General features: G+C 38.5%; 1 protein-coding gene across 2 annotated transcripts in view; it reads left to right on the plus strand.

Moving 5' to 3' along the window:
* The window catches only part of PTPN3 (protein tyrosine phosphatase non-receptor type 3), a 256,929-nt gene that overhangs the window by 162,030 nt on the left and 67,456 nt on the right, over nt 1-27,443 (plus strand). For both annotated transcript variants that reach the window (XM_036738284.1, XM_036738276.1), the window contains exons 10-14: nt 7,945-8,033; nt 11,551-11,614; nt 13,636-13,808; nt 20,406-20,540; nt 25,781-25,957. In XM_036738284.1, the coding sequence (XP_036594179.1) occupies nt 7,945-8,033; nt 11,551-11,614; nt 13,636-13,808; nt 20,406-20,540; nt 25,781-25,957 (638 nt within the window). The remainder of the gene's footprint in view (nt 1-7,944; nt 8,034-11,550; nt 11,615-13,635; nt 13,809-20,405; nt 20,541-25,780; nt 25,958-27,443) is intronic.

Genomic DNA, 27,443 nt, shown 5'->3' on the forward strand with positions numbered 1-27,443 from the left:
GATTGGCAAATAAACAGAATGTACTTAATCAAAACCAAACCAGAAACACCTAAAAACTAAGTAACTGACAGAACCAAAAAAAAATTTTTTTTTTCAAAAGAGGCAGCATTTGAAAATTATAATTTTCACATTCAACTCATTTTAACAGTCTTCTGGGTTCCAAAGATATAAAAATGTTACTGTGTGAACAGTACAGCTACACAAAGGCAGCTGTCTGGAGGAGACATAAAAGCTGCTGTTTCCTTAGAGGGAAAAACAACACCAAACATTAGCATCCTTTATGTAATTTCTTTATAGCTAGAACCCTGGAATTGATTATAGTAATTTAATTTATTTATAGCCAGTCTGCTTCCATAAGGTTTTGAGACAACTTACATAATTAAAAATAGTGTAGCAGAGAATAATGAAGGCTACCACAGAACAAAGACCTGTCTCAGAGGCACATGGGAAGCGAAAGCTACCAGAAACTTGGACGGTAGTAATTAACTCAACACCAAATCTGGCCCTAGGTTTTGGGGCTGACAAAGAATGAACCAGAAAAGGTTGGGCTTGTTGTCTGACAAGAGAAAGCACAAATTAGCCTGCAGAGATCAACTTTTTACTGGAACCAGACTTAAGTTATGATTTATTGGTTGGGTCCTTGCATCAGGGATTTTTAGGAACATGAGACAGCACCTTCAACTGCTCTTTGACAAAAGAGATGAAGAATGGACACGTTATTCAAATGGACATTTTTGTATTGCTTCACTACAAAAGCTTAGTCCATAATTGTGTATATCTACATACTTGTGCACATGGCAGAAGAAGGAGATAGGAAGGTGGATAAGGTATTGTACCTTGACCGATGACCTAACTCAATAGAGGGGATACAGCTTCAAAAGTCTTGAAAAATGAATAGCCTGTGAGGCTATCACTCACATAACAATTCAGTTAAATTGAGCAAGCACTGATTAAACACAAGCCAGGTGGCACAGTGGATAGAGTGCTGGACCTAGATGAGTTCAAATCTGGCCATAGACACTTACAAGCTGTGTGACCCTGGACAAGTCACTTAACCCTGTTTGCCTCAGTTTCCTTATCTGTAAAATTAACCAGAGAAGGAAGTGACAAATCACTCCAGTATCTTTGCCAAGAAAACCCCAAATGGGGTCACAAGGAGTCAGACCCAACTGAAATATAACACAACTGAAGAAACGACTGGACAGTAACAGTGTGCCAAGCACTGTGCTAGGTAGATGCTCCAGATATGCACACAAAAGTGAAACAGCCTCTTCCCACAAAAAGCTTACATTCTATTAGGAAAAGATAAATATATACATAAGTAAATAAAAAATATATACTAAGGAAATGCACTTTAATTTTGGAAGTGGGACAGAGAACATTAACACCTGCCGCATGGGGTGATGGTGGTGGTGGTAGTGAAGAAAGGCCTTGTGTAGAAATGACATTTGGGCTGAGGCTTTAAAAGAGAGTTCACGACTCCAAGAAGCAGAGGTCAGGATGGAGAGCATTCCAAGCCTGTGGCTCAGCCTGTGCAAAGGCCCATGGGAGTGTGGAATGTGGGGTGTTTGTTAAACAGATAGGCTAGTTTGGCTGGAATGCAGAATACGTGAGGTGGGGAGTAATTTGAAGTCAGTCTGCAAAGATGGGTTAGGTCCAGATTGTGAAGAGCTTTTGGTGCTAACTGAAAGACTTTGGATTTTATCCTTGAGTAGGAATTCTTAACCCTGGGACCTTGGGCCCTCCAGTGTTCTTGGTTAGATTTCAGGACATCCATGAACTTGCATAGGAAAAAAAATTACATCTTTATTTTCACTAACCTCTAACTGAAATTGAGTCTTTCCGTTATTTAAAAACATTGTTCCAAGAAGGGGACCATAGGTTTTACTAGACTACCAGAGGAGCCCATGACCGAAGAAAAATGAGAAACCCTTAGAAGTAACCAAAAGCCTTCATTCAGTCAGTAAATATCTATTAAACACCATGCTAACCATTAGGATTACGAAGAAGGGAAAATAGAGCCCCCAATCTCAAGAAGCTCACAGTCTAATAAGAGAGATAACATGCAAACAAGTATGTACAAATGAGCTGTATTGGGCAAAGCACTGGCAGGTATTTGAGCCATGTCAATCCATGACTCATAGCTTCCTAGATAATATAGACATTCAGTGTGATTCATTCAAGTGAGATACGGGGTGGGGGGGGGAGGGGGGTGGGGAGCCTTCTGCCTCTAGGCCAAGTTCGGCCCTTTAACTGATTCCAAGTTTCAATGAACAAATTTCCTTAATAAAAGGATTTGTTCCATAAAACTTGGACTCAGTCAAAAGACCACACCCTAGAAGGCTACATGTGGCCTGGAGCTGCAGGTTCCCCACCCCTGTTAGACCTAAGGAGACAGTTGTCCTTTTGTGATAATAAGTGTAATAGCTGGTCTTGTAGATTTGTTCAACAAAATTTCGGTCCAGGGCAGCATCTTTGTGAGCAGCAGGTGTACTAAATAATTTCCTTAGAAAAGAGACTTTAATCTTCTCAAGCTCTTTCTCAAGTAATTAATTAAAACCCCTTACATTCTATGCCTTCTGACATGGAAAAGATTGCTTTTACTTTCTTTTCTCATTTAATTTTTTTAATTACACGCAAACAAAAATTTTAAACATTTATTTTTTAAAATTTTGAGTTCCAAATTCTCTCCCTCCCTTCCTTTCCCCCTTCTTGAAGAGGCAAGCAGTTTGATATAGATTATACATATGCAGTCATCAAAATATTTCCATGTTAGTCATGTTGTAAAAGAAAAAAACAGATCAAAAAACCAAGAATTAATAAAGTAAGTAAAAAAGTATATTTCAATCTGCATTCAGACTCTATCAGTTCTTATTCTGCAGTTAGATACCATTCTTCATCATAGGTCCTTCAGAATTATCTTAGATAATTGTGTTGCTGAGAATAAGCCATTCACAGTTGATCATTGTGCAATATTGCTGTTACTGTGTATAATATTATCCTGGTTCTGCTCACTCCACTTTTCATCAGTTCATGTAAGTCTTCCCAGGTTTTTCTGAAAGCATCTCACTCATTATTTCTTATAGCACAATAGTATTCCATCACAGTCATATACCTCAACTTGTTCGGCCATTCCCCAGTTGATGGGCATCCCTTCGATGTCCAATTCTTTGCCACCATGAAAAGAGCTGCTATAAACATTGTGTGTGTGTGTGTGTACACACACACACACACACACACACACACACATATATATATATCCTTTTCCTTTTTCTTTTATCTCTTTAGGATAGATTACTTTTTAAAATAATAATAGCAAACATTTATATAGTTGGCAAAGCACTGTACATTTGTTGTCTCGTCTGATCATCACAACAGCTCTTTGAGATGACTAATGTTATTATCTCCATTTTACGGCTGAGGAAAAAAATGATAATGTAATAAGATAGGCGACTTGCCCAGGTTCATTAGCCAGTGAGATTCTGAGACAGGATTTGATCTCAGATTTTCCCGACTTCGGGGCCCACGCTCTAACCTAGTATGCTTCCAGGCTGTCTCTGAAACATTTAAGGGTATGTATTATCAATTGATGACTTTGTCTATAGAGGAACCATAATCTAGAGCTCCCATGGAATGCCAAATTGGAAGTCAAATTGCTTTCCAGTGAGTTTCCCAGGATGAATTCCTTATAAAATGCACCTCCAAGTTGCTGAATGAATTGAAAGGGGTCATTGAAGATTGTTCAAGTAAATGTTGGAGAGATGCCTACCAAATACAATTCACATTTTTCTATACCTGATTCGACAATTCTTTTTTAAAATTTTTAAAATTTATGCCTTTGGTTTTTATATCACATTCTTTTAAGTTATATCCCTTCTTGCTTCTCCCCTACCCAAGTTGCCTTCTAGATTTAAGAAGGAAAAGGGGAAAAAAAAAACAGTTCAGCCAAACCAGCCAACTCGTTGACTGTGCCTGATATGAATAACAATAATAATAATTATTATATAATATTGTCAACACATTATTGTGTAAATGCTAGGTATGATATTATAATGAGTATAGTTAAAGATTTTGCACTTATTTTATACATACATACATATATACATACACACACACACATATATGAGCTCGTATTTATAGCACTTTACATTTGTTCCTCATTTAATTCTTGCAGCGACACTGAAAGGTTGCACATGTGGAAACAGACCAAGAAAGGTTAAGTGACGTGCCCTAGGTAACACTGATACCTGTCTGAGGAAGGATTTGAATTCAGGTCTTTCTGACTCTACCATTCTATGAACTACCCACTTAGCTAGCTGCCTTATATGCGGCCAGTATATATGCGATATTTTACATCTACAGTCCTCAACCTTTGTACCAAAGGGGGAAGATAGGTTTTCTTAAATATTCTCTAGGGCCAAGCTTTGTATTTTAATTATGCAGTATTTATTTCCAATTTATTACTCTTCCCTTTTATATCATGTGTCTCATTCTGATTAGTTTAGCTTGCCTCCATTTATATAATTTTCCCCATGTTCCTCTAAATTCTTCATATCTGTTGTTTCTTATGGTGAGGTAAAACTTCAGTTGTTTTAATTTGCTATTCTCTTATTATTAGTCATTTGGATCTATCTTTCACATGGTAATTTTAATAGTTTCAAATTTGGGGACCTATTTGGTAATATACTTTGACAGTCACCCATTGGGTCCTAGGTATTTGTGTTAACCTCTTCTGTATCTTTGGATATCAGACCAATGGTGTGACTATCTTTCCAGTCTTGTTGGACCTCACTCCCTCTCCTGTTCCTCACACATGGCATGTCCTCTTCCATCTGTGTGCCCTTAAGCTGGCCATCCCTTTTCCGTCACCCCGTGCCTGAAATGGACTATTTCCTTCCTTCCATCTCATAAAATCCCTCTCTTCCTTCAAAATGCAGCCCAAAGACCACCTCCTACACGAAGCCTTCAAATTCTAGTGCCATCCTAACTTAGCCATCTTATGTTTAATTTGTGGTTGGTTTAGTCATTTCAGTTGTGTCTGACTCTTCATGGCCCCATTTGGGGTTTTCTGAGCAGAGATACTTTTAGGTAGTTTGCTATTTCCTTCTCTAGCTCATTTTACAGATGAAGAAACAGAGGCAAAAAGGATTAAGTGACTGGGCCAAGGTCACACAGCTAGTAAGTATCTGAGGCCACATTTGAACTCAGGAAGTGAGTTTCCCTGACTCTAGGCCTGGAATTCTTATCTACTACATCACCTTGTATTTATTCTTTATGGATTTATTCGGTACATATTTATATGTACTTGCTCGACTCATAGCGTATAAGCTCTTTAAGGGTTAAGGACTATTGCATTTTTTCCTATTTTCTGGTTTTTCTGTTTTCCTATTTATATTTTTTCTATTTTCCTGACCTATTGTTATTACCTATAAAAATACACAAAAATGCACAGTTCTCTTCAAAACAGGTTCTTGAGCATAATGAATCCCATAGACTTCAAACCTAGGGGTCTTTCATTTAAATGTCCTTAGTAGCAATATCCTTAAAGCTCACCAGATGGTGCTGTGGCTCCATGAAAGTCTGCATGGCAGCTCAGTCTTCATCCCTTCCTTTCCCTGCTTTTGCTTGTCATTCTCTGTGGCTTGCTTTCTCTTCTGGCTCTCCTATTTTTTTCTTTTCCATGAAAAGAAAACAAAACTAAACTAAGTTAATTTACATCTTCCTTATAAATAATAGGGTTTTCCTCCCTTGCAATGAGTTGGTTAACCTTGATAGGACAAAAGTTTATCACCTTCTGCTTTAAGGTTATTGGGTTTTCAGTATTTACGCTATTAGATATGTCTAACGCATTAAAACTCACAGAATTTTCAAGATGTTCTGAATTGCAGATTTCACGCAGCCAAATTTCCTTCTAATTCTTTTGCCCCTGCTTGCCTTTAAGATGAAAAGGTTGGACTAAATGATTTCTGGAGTTTCTTCTACCTCTAAAATTCTGTGATTAAAGTATTTTTTCAATTCTGGGTGTTGGTAGGGAATTGAGAAGGAGCAGGATTATTGCTAGGGTATCCTTTTTGTTCCCTGTAAGCATGGTAGTATTAGAGTTAGAAGTTTTCTTTTTTATTCTTTTATCAATATTTTGTTTTTACATCAATGTCATTTTAGACTGTGTGCCTTCTTCCTCCCCCATTCATCAAACCATACTTTGTGACAAAGATTTTTTTTAAAAAAGATAGAAAGCATCAGCAAAAATGAACCAGCACATCAACTGTGTTAATAGAATATCTGGTATTGTACACCCATAGCCCTCCACCTCTGCAAAAGAAGGGAAGTTGCTGCAGTTTTCCAACTCTTTTGTGGGGCCAAACTTTGTTACTGTAATTACACAGCATTCTGGGTTTTGGTCTTTCCTTTTACACTGTTATAATCATTGTATACCTTGTTTTTGTGGTTCTGCTACTTTCAATGCACCAATTTATATAGGTCTTCCCACGTTATCAGAAACATTCTTAATAATGGGCAAAAGTCTGGATTTTTTTTTTCTCCAGTCCATCTTCTAGGTAACTACCACATTGATATTCCTAAAACAAAATCTTTGTCACGGTCCTACTCAGTACTCTTCAGTGGCTCCCTCTTGTTTCTAGAATGAAAGGCGATGTTCTCAGCCTGGCATTTAATTTTAATTTTTTTTTTTTGGTTTTTTGGCAGGGCAACTGAGGTTAAGCGACTTGCCCAAGGTCACACAGCTAGTACATGTGTCAGGTGTCTGAGGCCGCATTTGAACTGAGGTCCTCCTGACTCCAGGGCCGGTGCTCTACTCAATGCGCCACCTAGCTGCCCGTCAGCCTGGCATTTAAAGTCTTCCACAAGATAGTTTCTTCCTACCTCTTCTGTCTTATTTGATATTACTCCCCTTTAAGCACTCTCTGTTCTGGTCAGACTAACCCATTCACTCTTCCACCACATTCTATCTCTTGCTTCCCACTTTGCACAGGTGGACTACACTATGGCACTCCTTTTTTGATTTGGCTTCTTATTATCCATAACTTCCTTTAAAACACAACTCACATGTCACCTACTACATGAGGATTTTTCTTATCAGCTAAGTTGATTGTGTTCCCACCATCTTAACATTATTTCATATTGCTTTCTGTATGCTTTGCCTTTACAGGTCTGTTGCATGTTGTATCTCCTCCTCTCTCCCACAGGAAGCAAACTTTAATGGCAGAAACTATTTTTTTCTCTATATCTTCATTACCTGACATGATGTTTTGTACATAGGCATTTAATATTTTTTAATAGTATCTAATTTAATTTGTGATGAAAGTATAATTGAATATATAATTGTATGATTTCTAAAAGATTAAATATGAAATTAAAATACTAATATTAAGAAAACTAACATTGTAGGAATCATCATTGCAATTTGGTATGCTGAATTTGACACCAGAAGAACCTGGGTTAGAATCCAGTCTCTGCTATTACTAAGTATGTGACCTCAGGGAGAATAGTTCACCTCTTTGGGATTCGGTTTCCCATAAGTCATTTGATAGAGTTGGACTAAAAGATTAGCAAACATGTTTTAAGCAAGGCAGTGTAGTCGAAGATGATATGAAGGGTCCCTCCCTTAAAGATGTTTAAATTATTAGGTCTCTGTTGCTCTAAATTATCTGAAACTTATTGGGTTTCTATCTGAGAACGTTCAGAAAGAATGGAGCCTCTGATTCCTCTCAGCTGTGGAATGTGTCAATAGAATTTAAAGGAGACAGTGTAGAACTAGGGGTATTTTGACTTTTCCTTTAAGTCTTACTGTTTTTCAGTAATGACTTTTTCTCCCGTGTTAATGTGTAGGTCACTGTTTGTAAGTATATAGAATGATTCAAATTAAAGGCATTCCTAAGCTTGACTAGGACTGTTTTTTGCTAACATAATATATTCTTTTTGCAGGATCTACATAACTTAGATCTGACGATTGGAGTTGCTGCAGCCGGCATTGCTGTCTACCGCAAACATATTTGCACAAGTTTCTATCCTTGGTAAGATGAATTCTTTTTTAATCATTCTCTGAATTATGCTTCAAAATGTGTGCTGGACAAAAACATTGCTCTCCCTTAATTAAAATTGTACTTCCTAAAAAAAATAAAGTATCTTACTATAAGTTACAACCTCATTATCAAGCCAAACCTTCAACAGATCAAATAACCAGAAGTTTTTATTAATCACTTATATTTGGCTTGGTAAGCCAGTCTTAAGGATTTTCCTGTCCAATTCAACAAGCCTCTGTTAAGCATTTCATTTTCACAAGGCATTGACTGCTAGGTGCCCAGGAAACCAAACACATAAAAAAACAGTCTCAATTTTCAAGGAGTTTCCTTTTTATTAGAGGGAAACAACATGTACACCAAGAAGAAAATAGATGCTTATTTGAGAAGAGAGAAAGCACTAGAGACAGCTGGAGGGGATCAAGGAAGGCTTCCTGTAGGAGGAACTGAGTATTGAAGGAAACCAGGAATTCTAAGCAGCAGAAGTGAAAAGAAAGTGCATTCCGTCATTAGGGCAAAGGCACAAAGACCAGAGTTTGAAGAATAGTAAATAGGATAGTCTGTCCAGAACATAGAGGGCAGGGAGGGAGAGGTGGGTAAGCCTGCAGACAGATTGTGAATGGTTTTAAATGCCAAGCTAAGAGATGTGTATTTTATCCTTGAGGCCATAGAGAGCTACTGAAGGCCCTTTAGCAAGGGAATAATACTATCCAACTTAGATTATTTTGGCATGTGGAGTGAAGTGGGGAAAGTAAAAGCCAGGAGTCCACTTAGGAGTGGATGTAGTCCAAGGGAGAGGCTCAGTAACTGGAGAAAAAAGAACAAGTGTGTGTGTGAAATTGATGAGATGTGTCAACAAATTGGATGGGGGGAGGGGGTTGGGGTTGATTGAAGGAGAGCAGAGTGTCAAAGATGACACCAGCCAAGCCTCAGTGCCAGGAAGCATTGTAGTGCCATCATGAGCAGTAGTGCAGTTTGAAGGAGGGCTGGGTTGAGTGGCAAAGACAATGTTTTTGACATCTTGAGTTAGAGATGCCTAAGGGACGTATCCAGATGGTACCGTCCAAAAGAAAATGGATAAACTCCAGTCCTGCACTGTCAGTTGCCTCCTGCATTTCACCTGGATGACCTATCAGTATTCTGAACTCAGCACTTTCAAAATGAAATTCAGTATCTTCTCTTCTAATCTGGATCCTACTACAAACTTCCCTACCTCTGTCAAAGGCATCACCAACTTTCCTGTCACCTAGGTCTTCAACCTCGGCACCATCCTGACCTCTTCACTGTCCCTCACACGCAGATTGCTAAGTCTTGTCATATCTGTTGTTGTAACACCCCTCACACCTGTTCCTTTGTTTGTACTTTAATTGCCACCATCCTAATTCAAATCCTCATTACCTTTCACTTAGATTATTATGAAAACCTTTTTAAAAAACTTTTAAAAAATATTATTTATTTTTGACATTCTTTTTAAATTTTGAGTTCCAAATTCTCTCCCTCCCTTTCACCCCCTCCTCTAACTACTGAGAAGGCAAGCAATATGTTAACAGTTATACATAAGAAATCGTGCAAAACATTTCCATATTAGCCATATTGCAAAGAAATTAGCAAAAATTAAAATAAAATGAGTGAAAAAATTGTATTTCATTTTGCACTTAGAGTTCATCAGTTCTCCGCTGGAGGTGGATAGCATTTTTTCATCATGAGTACTTTGCAATTGTTTTGGATCCTTGTATTGATCAGAGTAGCCAAGGCTTTCACAAATTGACCACCATTACAACACTGATGATTCTGTGCACAGTGATCTCCCTGTTTTTCTCACTGCATTTTGCATTAGTTCATATATGTCTTCCATCCAGTTTGTCATTTTTTTCTAGCACAATAGTACTCCATCACAATCATATACCACAACTTGTCTAGCCATTCCCCAATTGATGGACATCCCCTCAATTTCCAATTCTTTGTCAACACATAAAGAGCTGTTATAAATATTTCTGTACATATAAGTCCATTTCCTTTTTCTTTGATCTCTTTGGGATAGACCTAGTAGTGATTAATATTGCTGGGTCAAGAAGTATGCAGTTTTATGGCCCTTTGGGCATAGTTCCAAATTGTTCTTCAGAATGGCTTGACCAGTTCACTACTCCACCAACAGTGCATTAGTGTACCTTTTATAGTAGCCTTTTACTTGGTCTTCTCTAGTCTATCTTCTACATAACTGCCAAAAGTAATTTTTTTAAGGCACAGTTTGTGCTGCATCTTCCCCTTGCTCATAAATCTTACATAGCTCTTTATTGCCTCATGATAAAATAGAAATGTCTCTGCCTGTCATTTAAAGCCCTTTCCTACTTAACGCCAATGTACCTTTCTAGATTTTATTTCATAGAACTCACCTTCATGCACTTTCTGTCATAGACAAAGTAGGCTACTTAGCTGTTCTTTGAATTTAGCATTCCTAATCGATACCTTCATGATTGGTGTCTCCTATGCCTGACATGCACAGCCTTCTCCTTTCTGCCTGTCAGAATGTTTATCTGCATATGAGACCCAACTCAGGGGCTGCTTCCTTTGTGAAGCCTTCCAAATCTCCCAGAATGTCAGTGTTTTCTCTTTATTCTGTTGTACACATTTGTACACCTTTGTAACACGTTTGTAACCCGTCAGCAGAATATAAGGTTCTAAAAGTCATGATCTATTTGATTTCTCTTTTTGATTTCCCATTGTATAGTTTACATAGTAGGTGATTTAATAAATATTTGTTGAATTGAAGAATTTCGGTTGTAATAATAGCTAGCATTTATAAGGCATTTTAAAGTTTGCAAAACTCTTGTACCAATATTACCTCATTTGATCCTTACAACAATCCTGGGAGGTAGGTGCTGTTATTATCCCCACTTTTCAGTTGAGGAAACTGATGCAAACAGGTTAAGTGACTTGCCCAGGGTCACACAGCTAGTGAGTATCTAATGCTTGATTTAAATTCAAGTCTTTTGACTGCAGGTCCAGCTCTCTATCCACTGTGCTGCGGAGCAGTATAATGGAAAGAGCTGTGGTCGTAGAGTTAGGTTCTCTGATTTTGAATCCCACCTCTCATACTTAGTATTTTTTGTCTCCTGGGCAAATCAATTATCCTTTCTCTGAGCTTGTTTTCCTTATTTGAAAAGTGGTCAGACCAATGTTTATGCTCACCTCCTAAGATTTCTGTGACTGAAGTGTTCTCTAAACCTTCCAGCCCTTCATAAATGTGAGTTATCAAAAGATGGGGATTTCGTGGAGAAAATGCCCACTCCTGGTAATTTGACGTTTATATTTCATTAAAACTTAGTGGGCCAGCTCTACTGTCTCCCTTTATTCAGCCTTTTTGCTATGTTTGCTAAGATGTTACCGCCTCTGCCGTTGCTCAATTGAAATCTCTCTGAGAAACCCAGAGTGTTTGATTTTGCAAAATGCTCATGTCATGAGGTTTGTGATTTTACTTACATTGACAAGTGATACTGTCTGTTCTTTATAGGGTGAACATCCTAAAAATCTCCTTCAAAAGAAAAAAGTTTTTTATACAGCAACACCAAAAGCATGTAAGTAGATTCGGGTTTATTTTGCATATTATATGTCTTTAGTTGTTCTCTCAGTGTTATTCAGGTACTGTTAAGTTAGTGACCGCCTAGACAAGATTGTTGATCTTTAAACCAAAGACCTCTAAAGTCCCTGCTTCTTTCTGGGCCTCACTTTGGACTTTCAGATGAGAGACCTAGTCTGAATGATCTCCAGACTTCCTTATAGCTTTGACCTCCTGTCATCCTGAGTATCCGTGGGTTGATGGCTACCACCATGCCTGGCCTTCCCGCCCTCCCTCCTTCCTTCCCTCACTTCCTCCCTCCTTCTCTCTCTCTCCTCATCTCTGTCTCTCAGCTTCCTTCATGTCTCAACTGAAGTCTCACCTTCTGCATGAAACCTTTCCCAGCCCTATTTAATAGCATCTTCCCCAATTTATCTTGTTTATAGGACAGCCAGGTGGTGCAGTGAATAGAGTGCTGGCCCTTGAGTTAGGAAGAGCTGAGTTCAAATTCAGCCTCAGACACTACTCATGTGACCCAGGGAAAGTCACTTAACCCAGTTTGCCTCAGTTTCCTAATCTGTAAAATGAGCTGGAGAAGGAAATGGCAACTCACTCCAATATCTTTGCCAAAAAAAACCCAAAAGGGGTCATGAAGAGCCAGACACAACTGAGAACCACTGAACAACAGCATCTTGTTTGTATATAGTTGTTCTCATACTGTCTCCTCCTTGAGAGCAGAGACTTGTTTTTCATATCCCCGTTGTTTAGCACAGTGCCTGGCACATAGTACATACCTAATAAGTACTGGTGGACTGACTGACAAACTAACACTACAATCCTGTCTTTTCATCCACCCTTCTCCATCCTTCCTATTATCCTATGATCGCCATTCTTTTTCTCCCAATCAGCATTTCTCTTGCACATTACATCATTGTTTTCGGTTCTACTGACATTCCTTGGAGCTCCCTGCTTCAATAAATAAGCCACAGAATGGGTTCAGACATGAGCAAAATAAAGGAAAGACGATGTTATTCCTTTTGTCCTTTTGATTAAAAAAAATTAACATTTATATGCATAGAAAACATGTATGGGGGTTTCTCTATGTACAAATATTTATTTCATTTATTACACACATACCATTTGTTTCCTTTATTCTATATACACATACAAACATGCCAATCTACATGGAACTCCCACAATACAGAAATTTTTAATCATTCACTCTCTCTCTCTGTGAATGGATCCCCTAGCTGTAGGGTCTATTAGTCTTAAGCAAAGCTTTTTTTTTTTTCTGCAATCATCTAATCATTTGGGAATCTGAAGTTGGGTTGCTTGCATAGAAGGTAGTTGAGTTTCCACTTATAGACCTCATATACATGAAGGCCACGTAGCAAAGTTGTGCCAGGCAGCGTGGCAAGTGTTGAAAATATAAAAACAGAGAGAAGCAGTCCCAGCCCTCAAGGCACTTACATTCTAATGGGAGGAAACACATAAAAGGGAGCTCTTTAGGGGGTGGGAGAATGAAGATGGCTGAGCCAGGGGCAGGGTAGACAAAGTCCTGTGGAAATGAGTCAGGACTGCAGCCGGGAGAGCAACGAAGACCTAGCTGGTCTGGGCCTCCCACTTAAAATGGAGGTTCTGAGAGGAACCAGCCAATCAGAGAGAGAGAGCCTATAGGGGCAAAGGCACTTCCATTGTCAGTGGTCCAGGGTGGGGTAAGTTTCTAGGTTGAAGAAGTTTCTTTGGCAGGGTACAGGAAGTCCAAAACAGAAGAGGCAGGAGTGTGGCCCAGAAAGGAATGAAGGTTCATCACCTTTGCTTGTCACGGAGGATCTGTTGTCATAACTTGTGAAAATGGTGCTTTTATTTTATCCTAGCCTTCCCTCCAAGAAATTAGAGGTGTCTGTTTTATTTGTTGATACAGTGCCATAGGGTTATCAGTTCTTAACTATTTGGGAGTAATTACAGTAGTAATTGAAATGTTTTACCAATATTATTATTTTTTTGCACAGACTAAATCAAGATTGTTTTCCCTCTCAGGATGAAGCCAGAGAGCACATCATTGCCTTCAATATGCTAAATTATAGATCTTGCAAAAACTTATGGAAATCCTGCGTGGACCACCATACATTTTTTCAGGCAAAGAAAACAATATCTCGTGAAAGAAATATCCTAACCCAGTACTGGACATTAGGTTCTAAAAATCCCAAAAAGTGAGTACACTATTGATTTTTTTTAAAGTTATAAAAAGAAGGCTCTGCTTGAAATATGTCAGTTCCATCACTAGATAAATGGAAATCTCTGTGGCAAAGGCCTGCCACTAGTTCTCAGTAAGGATCTGTAGCTTGGGCCTGTCTAGCTGCACGATCTGAAAATCTGGTTTTGGAAAGCTCCTAGCCTGTTGCTCACTTCCCCAGCATGCCTACTTCCCAGTTTGCCAAGATTTTCATCTGGTCAGGGAAGCGATGACCCTTCCCTCTCCATCCAAGAGCTTTACCAGTAGGAATCACAAGGATTTGGGGAATCTCAAGTGATTTCAAGGATTCAGGGAAATGGAACATGTTTCCTTCTCACAAAAGGTTGGGGATGCCTGCAGTCATTGTAGTAACCTTTCTTCTCTGAATGTGTGAGGAATTTGTGTCCTTTCCTGTGGCAGAGGTACAGAGAATGGGAACACTCATACTTACCCTCACAGGGTGGTTATGGGGACCCAAGGAGATGTTTGGAAGGGTGCTTTGCAGTCCTGAAAATGCTACATGAATGGTGGCTTATTCTCTATTTGAGTCCTGTGAGTGCATGGTATGGGGTTGACTGTGCTGGTTTCATTGGGGAAACTTGGATATTTGGGAGCTGCTGACTCATTATCCTGAGAGAAGCCCCTCAGAGGGAAACCACTGCTTCCACGCCAAACTGAAGACACAAAACTGCCAAATGTAATAGAGGTAAATATAGTCATGGGTTCATAGATTTAGGAGCAGACAGCTCCTTAGAGACCATCTGGTCCATTCCTATTCCATTTTACTGTTGAGGAAGGTGGGCCCCAAACAAGGTAAGGGATTTGCTCAGCGTGGCACAAGGAGTAGGTGACAGTGGTGGGATTTGAACCCAGGTCCTCAAACATCAAAGCAAGCCTCATTCCACTGTACCACAAAACGTAGGTTTCCTAACTCAGTGGAACCTATTTTTTTTTCCTGCTACTCACTTCTGCTTTTGTGGTCATTTTAAGGACCAGCTCACATTCAGACAGGGCTGTCTTGTACTTGCCAAAAACAAGCTCTACCATTCCAGTCTCAGGCAATTAGGGGAGCTGTCAGTTTGGAAATAGATCTCAAGTAGAGTAGCAATCATCACTTGGGCAGCTGAGATACATCCAGGCTTCCTCACCTGACTGGGTCCCTTTTTCCTTTCTTTTATAAACCGCAGATGAACACAGATCAGCAGACTCCCTCATACAGCAATCTCTGCTCTCCTGGGAAACTGGGAAATCACAAGGAGGGTCTAGTCTTCCTGAGCCCAAACCCTATGGAATATGGTACCTAGGACACACACACACACACACACACACACACTCTCTCTCTCTCTCTCTCTCTCTCTCTCTCTCTCTCTCTCTCTCTGTCTCTCTTATTCTCTTACTCTCTCACTGCTGCAGCCTCATTGCCTGCGGTTCACACAACAATCATAGTACAAAAACTTGCCCTCAGTCCACACCAAGACAAGCAGGAAGATTAGCAAATTGCTTCTGGCCCTGATATGCCATTTGTGGATTAATTTAGATAGCTCTGATGGTAGAGGAGTGACCCGGGAGGTTTTGTCTGAGTGTTCACCGCTGTGCCCCTATTCACACACACTCTCCTTCTCTTTTCATATTCATTTCATTGCCTGTGATTGCATGGCAGGCATAGATTTTGCTGAATAACTTGTGGCTTCAATTGCTTCCCCTTTGATTTCTGAGTTCCCTTTTCTCTGGAAGCGATTGAGGGTTGCCTTTTTAAGCGTCATTTACTGGTTAGCTGTGTCTGTAGCCATAGTTGCAGATGATAAATAGTGTAGGACGCTGGGCTCAGTGCTTGCTAGACCCTAGGAGATAATCTGGAAATTGTGGAGTGGGGCTTTTGGGGGATGGGGGGGCAAAGTGAGAGGGAAATCCCTGATGGCAACATGCCTTTTTAGTTATTTGCCTTGTTTTGAAAAAAGTGAAATGAAGGATGTGTATCTGAATGACCTTCAGACCCTGATACCATTCTTGTCTCATGAAATTGCTTACTGAATCCAAGGGCCAATATATCCTTTTCCCAAGCAGTTTTCTTTTCCTCCAGAAAATCTTGTTTATATTTGTTTTGTGCCATTTGCCTTCTCAGCATTATTTCTGCATCACTTACTCAATGTTTCATATCCACCTCTTTAATCATAGAACAGTTTCAGCTAAGCATCCTTAGGAAACATGATGCCCCAACTCCCTTTTCTTTGCAGATGGAAGTGACGTGATTGATTTGTCCAAGGTCACCTAATCAGTCAGTGGCAGAAGTAACACTAATATAACTGAGACCTCCTGACAGTCACTTCTAGCTCTCCTTCCAGGATGATTGCTACCTCTTGTATGAGCTTCAGCTTGTTCACATGAAACTTTTTTTTGCTAAAGTTGTAAAAGTGTGGACATCAAAACATCAAAGAGTTTATGCTAAGATATTTGGAGAAGTGCGTCACTTTAATGCCTGCAAAATCATTGTCAGAAGAAATTTCTGCATACGTGACATCAGGTTCTAATTTTCTATAACTTTTCTTAACAAATTCCATAACCAAATAATATTTAAAAAGCCTATCTTTAGTGTTATCATGAGACTGAAATTCCTGCATAGTGGTTGTGTTGATGATCACTTTTCTAATTAAGTGTCTTTTGTAGTAGCATTTTATATTCTAATTTCTATATTCTGAATTTATATTCTGTGATTATCAGTGGAGTCAGTGGGGTACCCAGGTAGGCCCATCTGGAGATGGTGATAAGTAAGTACCAGCATATGCTAACCTTACTTCCTCAGACTGAGCACTACAATTTCCTAGCAATATAATAACTTCTCTATCCTAAGGTTCACCTCTCATTTAGAAATCATCCTTAATGGAAAGTAAAAAATGATGGTAGAACCAAAGATGTCTTTGTCCAGTCTTTTACTTGTAAGCTTATCGGTTATAGGGAAACGTGTGGCATGTAGAAAAGTACCAAGATGATGAAATTTTCAAGTCACCAAAGGTTTTATTTTATGGGAGGTGTAGCGTTAACAGTATGTGAGGACAGTTCACCTGCCCCGCTTTCGCTTTGTTAATAGTAACATTCATAAAAGTACCTATCTCACAGGGTAATTGTAAGAACTGAATGAGATAACATACGTATAGCATTGTGCAGACCGTAACTATTTAGAGTTGGCTCGGGGGTGCCGTGAATAGAGTGCTGGGCGTGAAGTCAAGGAATCCTGAGTTCAAATGTGGCCTCAGATATTTAGTAGTTCAGTAATTCTGGACAAGTCACTTAACCTCTGTCTACCTCAGTATTCTCATCTATAAAGTGGGGATAGTAATTATTAATAATAATAATAATAATACTTACCTCCCAAAGTTGTTGTAAGGACAAAATGAGGGAATATTTGTAAAAGTGCTTCACAAACCTTAAAGTGCTATACAAAAACTAGCTCTTATCATTATATGACATTTTATAATTCACAAAGCATTTTTTTATACTTTGTGAAGTAGGTGGTTTGTTATTAACCTCATCTTACAGATGAAGAAACTGAGGCTCAGATTATTCCAGTGACTTGAGCCCCTAGCACAGTCCCTGGCATATGGTAAGCAATTGACAAATATTTATTGACTGACTGATTTTTGAGCTAGGCCTCATGGCTCACGAAGCCTTGACTGAAATCCCGTCATTCTACTTCTTAGTGCTTGAAACAAGGGACACTGAATTCACCTGTATCTGCTGGATACAAGCATCATAAAAATGAACCACTTTCATCGATATCCTCCTGCATTGTTCTCACTGCTTGAGACCAGCCAGAAAGCTGGTGTTTTCTATTGTACTGTTTGAGGTAGTAATATTAATTAACCTTTTTTAAGTACTAGCTGGGTGGCACACAATGGATAGAGTGCTGAGCCTGAAATCATGAGGGCTCATCTTCCTGAGTTCCAGTACAGCCTCAGAAACTTACTAGCTGTGTGACCCTGGGCAAGTCACTTAACCCTGTTTGCCTCAGTTCCTCATCTTTAAAAAAAATGATCTGGAGAAGGAAATGGCAAACTACTCCAGTATCTTTTGCCATGAAAACTCCATATGGGATCATGAAAAATCGGACAGGAGTGAAACAACTGAACTGCAGAAGTACTAATTCTGTGCTAAGTATTGTGCTAAGCTCAAAGGTAGGAATAAAGACAGCCTCTGCCCTCAAGGAGCTTAAATTCTAATGGGAGAAGACTACACATAAGAAGGAAGGGCAGGCAGGGAGGATGGAGGAAGAAGTACCCAGCTGCCCAGTGGGAGAGAAGGAGCCATGGCAGAGGACGTTCTGAGTACAGCCTGGGGAGGAATGAGACAAAGCTGATCTGGGGGTTCTCCTTAAATGGAGATTTTGGGGAGTAGCTATCCAATGGAGGGAGATGGGGCTGGGGGAGAGAGAGAGACAGAGAGAGAGACAGAGAGACAGACACATTCCAGGGCTGAAATGAGGCTTCAGGATGAAGAACATGGGGGTGGTAGAAGAGATCCAGAGTCTAGGTTGGAGAGGAGTGATGTTTTAGTGATTTACCCAGTCTTCAAGAGTTATATACCGTCTGGAATAGTTACAAAGGACTTAGCACAGTGCTTGGCACATAGCAGGTGTACTTAATAAATGCTTGTTCCTTTCCCTAGTGTTAATCACTTAATCCTGCCAGGTGATTTTTTTTTTTTTAGCTAATAGTTATACCGTTATCCCTTCCACATTGAGACTTTCTCCCTCACTTTAATAGGAATTTTGGGGAAGTTTTGTGGAAGCCACAGACAACACAGGAAGGCTAGCAGACAACACAGAAAAAGTTCTTTTTTTATACAGTATTTTTACTTAATATTGATGTACATATAGCCTATGACCTGTTGTAAATATAGTACAATATTGCACAATATAGTACAATAAAAAGATGATTATATATGAAACTGCAAATCTGCTATGTATAACTTGCTATTCTTTTCAAATATACAACAAAATTATCATAAAAATTTCTTTTTTTCCTCCTTTCCCTCTTCCCCCACCCTGGAATTGTGAATTGATCCAGCCAAAGTTATTAAACTATCTATACACTTTGATCCAGGAATACCACTACTAGGTCTATTTCTAAAGATCATTAGGGAAAAAGGAAAAGAACATATGTTCTAAAATGTTTGTAGGAGCTCTCTGTGGTAGCAAAGAACTGGAAATTATGGGGATGCCCATCAATTTGGGAATGGCTGAACAAGTTGTGGTATATGATTGTGATGGACTGCTCTTATGCTATAAGAAACAATGAGCTCAATGATCTTGGAAAACCATGGATACCTTTTGTCTTTCCAATACTGTCAAATTCAAACAGAAACAGGGGCCACTAAACCATGCATAAGGATCCCTGCAGACTACATATTGACTTACTTTTAACATATGTTATCCATGATTATGTTATAAATGTTTTTTCTATGCTTTATTGTATTTTTATTTATTTTGTTAAATATTTCCCAATTATATTTTAATCTGGTTCTGGTGTGTTAGATACATTTGCTTTACAACTCTCTCTCCCTCTTCCTCTTCCTCTCCCTCTCACTTTTCCTCCCTCCCTCTCCTTACCTGAGACTGAATGCCCCTTATAGGGCACACTGTAATGACAAGACCAGACACAGAGCTGGTTTGAGAGGGAGAAACAGTATAAAGTGAACTAATGAGACCACTTGGGAAAGTCAAAAAAAGGCAGCAGGTTTTTAGAAATCGTTTTTAGAAGTGAAGAGAAAGAACAAAGTAGAGAGAATTGAGTACATACTGATTCAAAGTGGTGGAGCCAGAGCCTATTAGGCCTCTTAGAATTGCTGATGGAGGCCAGGGAGACCTATGGAGAAGAAACAGGAAATGCTAATGAAGTACAAGGAATTATTTGAACAATATCTTGAGCAGGTCTCAAGAAAGAGCAAGGATTGGACAGAGAATACATCTTTTGTGGGGATTTTTTTTCGGGTCAGAATGTTTTGGAATTGTGGCCAGTTGTTGAAGAAAGTGGCTAGATAGGGAATTGGGAAGGAAGGGGGAAAGAGTAGAACCAGAAACACCAAAAAGATAAACTAGGGTTTTACACAGAAAGAGACCAGTAATTTAACAATGGTAACTTAGCTTGACCCTAAAGTGTAAACTCGGACTTAGCTAGTACAGAGAACTATAATTTTATCAGGACTTTAAAAAAGGCAAATGAAAATAAAGAATTCATGAAAACACTATTGGATACCTACCTTTCCCTTGAGGCTAAAGCTCTATCCAGACTAAAGCTAAGACTGAACTTAGGATCTTTAACTGTTCGATCATAATAAATATCGCATTCCTTTATACTATAATAAAGCCTGGTTGAAAAATTTGAATCACTTGTGTGGAATTGCTGGAGAAATAGCATATAGAAAAATCAGGACCTGGAGATGTAGTTTTTGTGAGAAAATCTGCCCTTTTTAAGTGGCAGCGAAAAGATAACCTTCCATTGATAGCATATGTTCTTTCATAGATACTTCTAATTTACGTTTTATGTCTTCATATAAAAATCAAAATACATCTGTTTTTTAGGTCTTTAAACAACCAGTACTGCAGGAAGGTGATAGGTGGGATGGTATGGAACCCAACCAAGAGGAGATCTTTATCAATAGAGCATTTAGAAACCAAAAGTCTTCCTTCTCGATCTCCTCCAATCACTCCCAACTGGTAAGTCATTTCTCTCACTTCACCATCCGTAAGTGAACATTCATCTCCTCACAATGCAAGCTCATCTAAAGAAAAGGACTAAACTTTAATACACCTAGCAATCAGATTTTGTTTTCTTTTCAGTTAACGCATAAAGTAGTTGTGTCTTAAATATTTAAAATAACTAGCTACATAATACTCATGTAAAATATATGTCTTTCAGTGGTGGCCATGGATTTAGGGAGATATCTGAATATTCCTAGAATGATGAGCTTGGAGCTGTCCTTTAGAGCCCAGGAAAAGTATCTGTGAACTTTTGTAGATAATTTTCTATAGACCTCAAGCCTAAATGTTGCTGAACAGCAGAAGGGTGGGGCATTGTAAAAGAGTAAAATGAAATGAAAAATATTATCCTGTTGTAAAAAAGAAATTGTCACCCATGATCCATCTATACCTGAAATATATAGACTACAGTACCTTTGTGCCTTCTCATCTTGTGTACTTCTCATCCACATTTTCCCATAAATCATCAGTAGAAGAGATCTCCAGTTACTAGAGGCCTTCCTCTTCTTCTGTTTTTGTTTTCCCTACTACACAGGGTTGTTGTGAGAAAACCTTAAAGCGCTATATAACTGTGAGTAATAATACCCTAAGGGTACCAATGTGTCACTCAGGCCATTCATTGTTTTTGCTATATGACCAGCCCACCTCCTTTTCCCATCATTCATATCTTTTCCTTTACTTCTTGCACGTAAGTCATCATGGGTAACATGCTACAAGCCTGCTTATACCCACCAAAACCTTTCCATCACCCTTCAGGTTGTTCATAATTTTAGTTCTTCTGAGATGATTGCATTCTGTAATTAAAATTTTTGGAGGAACTAAAATAAAAGATTAAAACAACAACAAAAAAAAAACAAAGATGACCAAAATAATACATAGTGGTGGTTAGGTGGAGGGTTGACAGGGTGGGTGGAAATTCAGGGAGAGAGGAGTATAAAGTTTGGTATAAAGCTAAACTGAAAAGGATTATTTCAGCCAAGAAATAATCTTAATAATCCTCCTTTAGAGGAGTTGTGATTGACAGTCTAGGAAGCCATGAAGTGATGGAATAAAGCAGACTTGTTCACCAAAGCCAGATATCTAATAACTAGTTGGAAGTTTACGCCTTGCAGCTTAGAAGTGGTAAAATTAGTAAGTGCAGTAATAATTCTCATCTAGAGGTCATGTACAGGGCAAATCAGCTATTCAGAACAGAGCCAAGAATTTTAAATGGCTCTAAGCAACCAAAGTAGGCTTTGCAAAAGCCATGAAGTATATAGTTCATGCACTCTACTCATAAGAATGCCATTGAGTAACCTCAATAAAGCTTTTTGGTTTCATCAGTGGAGGGTACTTCTAGTATGGACACTTTCTCCACCAATGCACATAGGCCATGTGTTTTCTAGTCTGAGAGTTGCTTCATCGCACTAAGAAATTAAATAATTTGTCTTTGTTCTCACAGCTGCTATATGTGAGAGAAGAAGGCTTGGGCCATGTCTACTAGACTCTGGCCACCATTCCACACTGCCTCTCTATTTAAGCTTTTTATTAAGTGTGCAGACATTTTTCCAGAAAGTGTGATTCTGATAGCTCATTCTGGCTTAGAGGTGATATATCAAGGTCTGGAAGGCTATGTTAGCAGACCACAAGCTCTAGCTGGCTTACTATGCCAGAACAGTTTTTAAGTATGACCCTGCAAACAGACTGATTCTACTTTTCTAAAGACCAGATTAATTACAGAGGCCAATAGGCTATTTGGTGATGAGTTATTTGGCCGTGGCAGTCCATAAAAGAAAGAAAAATACCAAATGGTCTTAGTCCTGTGTATTCACCTTCCACTTCTGTGGTCATGGCAGAGAAGGGAGCACAGCATGTTGAAAATTATTCTTTTTAGACCCATCTCTAACTTTAGCTATTTGTCCTCTAGATAGTAGATCATTGTCCAGTGGCCCATGAGCAGACATTTTACTGGAGGATCTTAATGAGTGTTAATCTTGACCGTCTTGCTATAAAGCAAACCAGAAGAGGGAAGTTGCAGCTGTATAGAAAGAAGGTCCACAGGTTCTCCTTGAAGAGCCACTGGAATTGTCAGAGTAGCATTTTAATCATCCACCTAAAAGGAATAGGAACTATTATATCATGGGATGTTTGGTCAGCTCATTTTGCAGCACTATAAAGTGTTTCCAAAAGGATCACCATGAAAATAACAGCAGATCATAGGCCAGCATCTACCACAGAGGATGGAGAGGTAGAGAAGGTGAATGAAGAAATTAGTAAGACCCTCCAAATTACATCAACTTTTCTTTGATGCTCAGTGATTTTAAAGGAAAATGAAAATAAGTAAAGATGGCAAGAAATCTTGGAAAATCTGGATCAGGAGAAAGGAATGAGAGATCCTAAAGACTTAGAGACTGTATGCTTTGTTTATCATGAACACTTTCTATGAGAAAAGACTAGGTGGGCACGGGATATGACAAGCACCAAATAACATCACAAAAATGAAGTTGATTATATTTTAACAGACAGGAAGTGACTATTACTTATGTGGTAGTCATTACTGAATAAGCTATCTGTTTATAGTCAAGCCATCTCCTTATTAGAGCAAAGATCAAAATTAGTATAGAGCTTAAAGAAAGAATACAAATGAGAAAAAGATAGAGCATTTTATTAACATTATACCATTCTGACCTATTTAATCAAGTTACTGATGATGAAAAATAGGATGTGGGTGGAAGGAAGAACATACAGTCTACAATAATTTCATAAAAAAAATTTAACTGATATAAATCAGTTGCCGTTACAAAGACACCAAAAGATACCTCAAAATGCTTTAATCAGTAAATGTTTGACTTTATATTCCGGAGAGAGATGGTAACCAAGTCTAACACTGGTTTAGATTATAAACTTGTTTATAAGATTTTCTGGAGAAGGATGATGGGAAGACTGTGAATGGTATTGCCTCATGAAACAGAGAGAAGTAGTAGAAAGTAGAACCAGTTTTTAAAGAGCTTGGCAAGAGACCCAACTGAGTAAAATAATCCCAAGGATATCAGTATAAAGAAATCTGGGAAAGATCTGCAAAGATCTTAATAACGAACTTTTTTTTAGCAACCTTAAAAGCAAGAGAGCCACCAAATTTGGCCTCTAACATATCAATCCCAGGTGGGCTAACGGAAGAGATATGAATGGCACTTCAGAGACAAAAGATGGAAAAGCAGCTAGATTATACCAAGTGTACATAGAGGAGATCCATGCTGGAAGTGGGTTTTGAGGGCCTAAAGGGATTGATTCATAAAATTTCTGAAGGAGGGGAAAATCTCAAAGGCATAGAAAAAAAAACTTGGACTTTATTTGTTCCTAGAGATTTTATTGGAATTTTTTCTTTGTGTTATACATATAGAAAATTATTTAATACTTATACTTGTGTAAGTATAATATTCCTTTTAATCCTAAACAGGATGGGACCATAGCAAGAGACAGGATTTCACAAGCTGAAATTCACCAGTCTCTAAGAACTAAAACTCTACTGTTTTGTTGAAGTTTCTCAGGGATTTCTTCTCCTTTTTCCTCTTAGCCTCACCAACTATTTCTTCTACCATGGTGTTAGGTTCTAAGCCCTTTACTTTTTTTTGGAACTTATTAATACCAAAAAGAAGCAACCAAGACCACATCAGCTATTACCAATCTGTATGCCTACTTTACTACCTATATAAAATTTTTCTGAAAATATTCTATGCATGCATCAAGGATATTAAAATTGATTTCACCAAGAAGTCAACAGAGGCACATGGTGCTTCTAGTGCAACATATAACAAAGAGTTACAAAGAAGAATTAGAATAAAGAATGACATTTAAAAAATAGATGATTAATAAAGAATATGTTCTGGTTATGTGGCGAGAATAAAGATAGCCAGCAGATAGCCTCTGTGCTCCCCTCTTATCTATGTGTTGTCAGGAGAAATAAAAGAAAGCTTCCAGCCTTTGGATGGATCCCCTAAAGCGAACTATTGGGAGGTCATAGATAAAACTTGCAAACCACGGGCAAGCATAGATGGTCTTTGATTTGCTTCCCTGAAGGGAATGTACATACACATTGACGAGATCTCAGAACCATTTGCATATTTGTGATAAAAACAGACATAATTATAATATGCTTCTTTGGTTTTCTATTCCATGGGTTGTTTGGAACTTAGTCCATCAATAAACATAATAATGTGATATCCTTCCTCCTGGAGCATGATACAGTGCTGTCAGGTAATCAACAATGCATCTAAAATGTTATTTTCAACACCATCTGGGTGTAGCTGGCAGGCTTCTCAAAGTATCATACCTAGTTAGCATTTTCCCAAGCCCTAAGGGAAAAAAAATGTCATCTAAGGTAATGGACTTTTTCCCCCCCAGGCTATCCATCCTAATTTTGAATTGGCCTAGCTGGATATATTCTAGATGAAGCTTATTAGTCAAGGTTGCTATCTCAGGCTCATTTCAAGCTATTCAGGAAACTTTCTGATTGATGTCAGAACTTTGACATTCCAGCATAGTCTATCTGCTTAACCATTAACTCTCATGTCACACCAAAAGGCAATAAATACATCATCCCAAAGATATAGAAACATCCCTCAAAAGGTCACAAGGATATCATTTTCACCCATCTTTCCTCTCCATCCCTTCTCTGCCCCTTCCTTTCTTCTTCCTCTTCCCCTCTGTTACCATTTTTTTTATCTTCTTCTTAATCCTTCTCTTCCTCTTCCTTCTCCTCTATTTGTCTCTTTCTACAATTTGATATTGTGGAAAGATCACTGAATGTAATGTGGAGTCAGAATATCTGGGTTCAAATTTCAATTCTGCCACTTAATACTGTGACACTTTGGGCCTCAGTATCCTTATATATAAAATGAGCATGTCTAGGGTTCCTTCCAGCTCTGTCACTCTGACTTCTCTCTTTTCTTCTCCCTTTCTTTCTTCCTCTGTTTTCTCCTTTCTTTGCCCCTCCTATGTCTCCACTTCTCTTCCTCTTCCTGCTTTTCTTTCCTCCTTAACATTATTCTTGTGGAATCAGCTGCTCCATATATCATTGTTTTGCCTAATGTAATGGTGTTTCTACCTAATGGCATGGTGAGCCTCTAATCCTAATAAGTTAGCTTATAAAATAGCATTATTTATATTCAATAAACCTTAAAATTGAATTTGATTTAACTAACTCACCGCTTTTCCTTTAGGCGAAGTCCTAGGTTACGCCATGAAATTAGAAAACCACGGCATTCATCTGCGGATAACCTTGCAAGTGAAACAACATACCTTACAGAAACAGAAGATGTATTTTATACCTACAAGGTTTCTCCATCCTCAAAAGATAGTGATTCAGAATTTTCGCAAAACCGAAGTCCACAGAGACAGTAAGAGAACTTGTGTTCATTCATTTATCTCTTAGTATACACAATGATTTGCTAGACTTTGAGGTCAAAAGGTGATAAGACTGGGGAAATCCTTAAAAGTCCTTAAAAAAATTTTATAACTGAACACCCGTTATGTAGTGATCCCATATACAAGGCACTATCAAAATACCACAACCTCTGAGTGATAGGTTCCTGTGACCCCTCTCACAAACACACCTAAAAGAGTAAGGAAGGTCTCAGAAAAGGCTTTTTTGTTTTGTTTTAGTTTTTTTTAATTATTTTTTCAAGCATTTTTTTCCTCCATCCTACTTCTCCACACTCCAAATGAATACACACAAAAAAAAAAGAAAGAAAAAAGAAAATCCTCCCAACAGATATACATTCAGAGCCTTATATTGGCCCTGTCCAAAAACGTATGTCTCATTCTCCACTCTGAGTGCCCGATCTCTTTGACAGGAGGTATGCAGCATGCTTCGTTAGTTCTCTGGAATTGTTTGTTATTGCATTAACCAGTTCTTGATTCTTCCAAAGTTATTTTTCCTAGTCATGTTGTTATTGTATAAATCATTCTGATTATACTTATTATATTAGTTTATATGTCTTCCCATGTTCTCTGAAAGTGTCCATTCTTTCTTTTCACAAAATTATTCTGTTACATTCATGTGCCATAATTTTTTTACCCATTCCCCAATACATAGATATCCTCTTAGTTACTAGTTTTTTGCTACTACAAAAAAGAGCAGCTATAAATCTATGTATCTATGTTTCTATCTACATTTTACTTAAGGTTCCTTTTCCTCTTTCCTTGGTCTCTTTGGGACATAGACATAGTATTGGTGTTGTTGGGTCAGAGGGTATGCACAGTTTAGTGACTTTTTGGACATAGTTCCAGATTGCTTTCCGGCTAAATGGACCAATTCAAACTTCCATCATCAGTGCATTAGTATGCCTTGTTTTCCCACAAGTCCTCCAACATTTGTCATTTTCATTTTTTGTCAACTTGCCCTCTCTGGCAGTTTTGAGGTGGGACCTCAGAATTGCTTTAATTTGTATTTATTTGACTTGGAACATTTTTTCCCATATAATTGTTGATAGCTTGGATTTCTTCTTTTGAAAACCAGCTTTTCTTATCCTTTTAACATTTATCAGAAAGGGTTTTCAGTGACGCATCTGTTTCTGATCTTATGACACAGGATCATCATTGTCTTCTTCTATTGATGTAATCAGTGTGTAAAGACCTCCAACAGCTTGTGTCTAACCCAATCCCCAGTAGTCTTCCCAGGGATGCACAGAAGACAAAGGAACACAGACACACAGGAAAAGCTAACTCTGGAACCAAAACTCCCTTGGCAACCTTGTTTTGCACTGCAAAGGTCTCCCCTGAATCTCCTCCTCTTTCTTTGACAGAGCAGCCAGCTCTACAGTATGGGGCTGGTTTAGAAATAGCTCAGTTTAGAAATAGCTAGTTTAAAAGCTAGCTCAGCTT

This window comes from Trichosurus vulpecula, chromosome 1, assembly GCF_011100635.1.
Source record: "Trichosurus vulpecula isolate mTriVul1 chromosome 1, mTriVul1.pri, whole genome shotgun sequence".
Lineage (NCBI taxonomy): Eukaryota > Metazoa > Chordata > Mammalia > Diprotodontia > Phalangeridae > Trichosurus > Trichosurus vulpecula.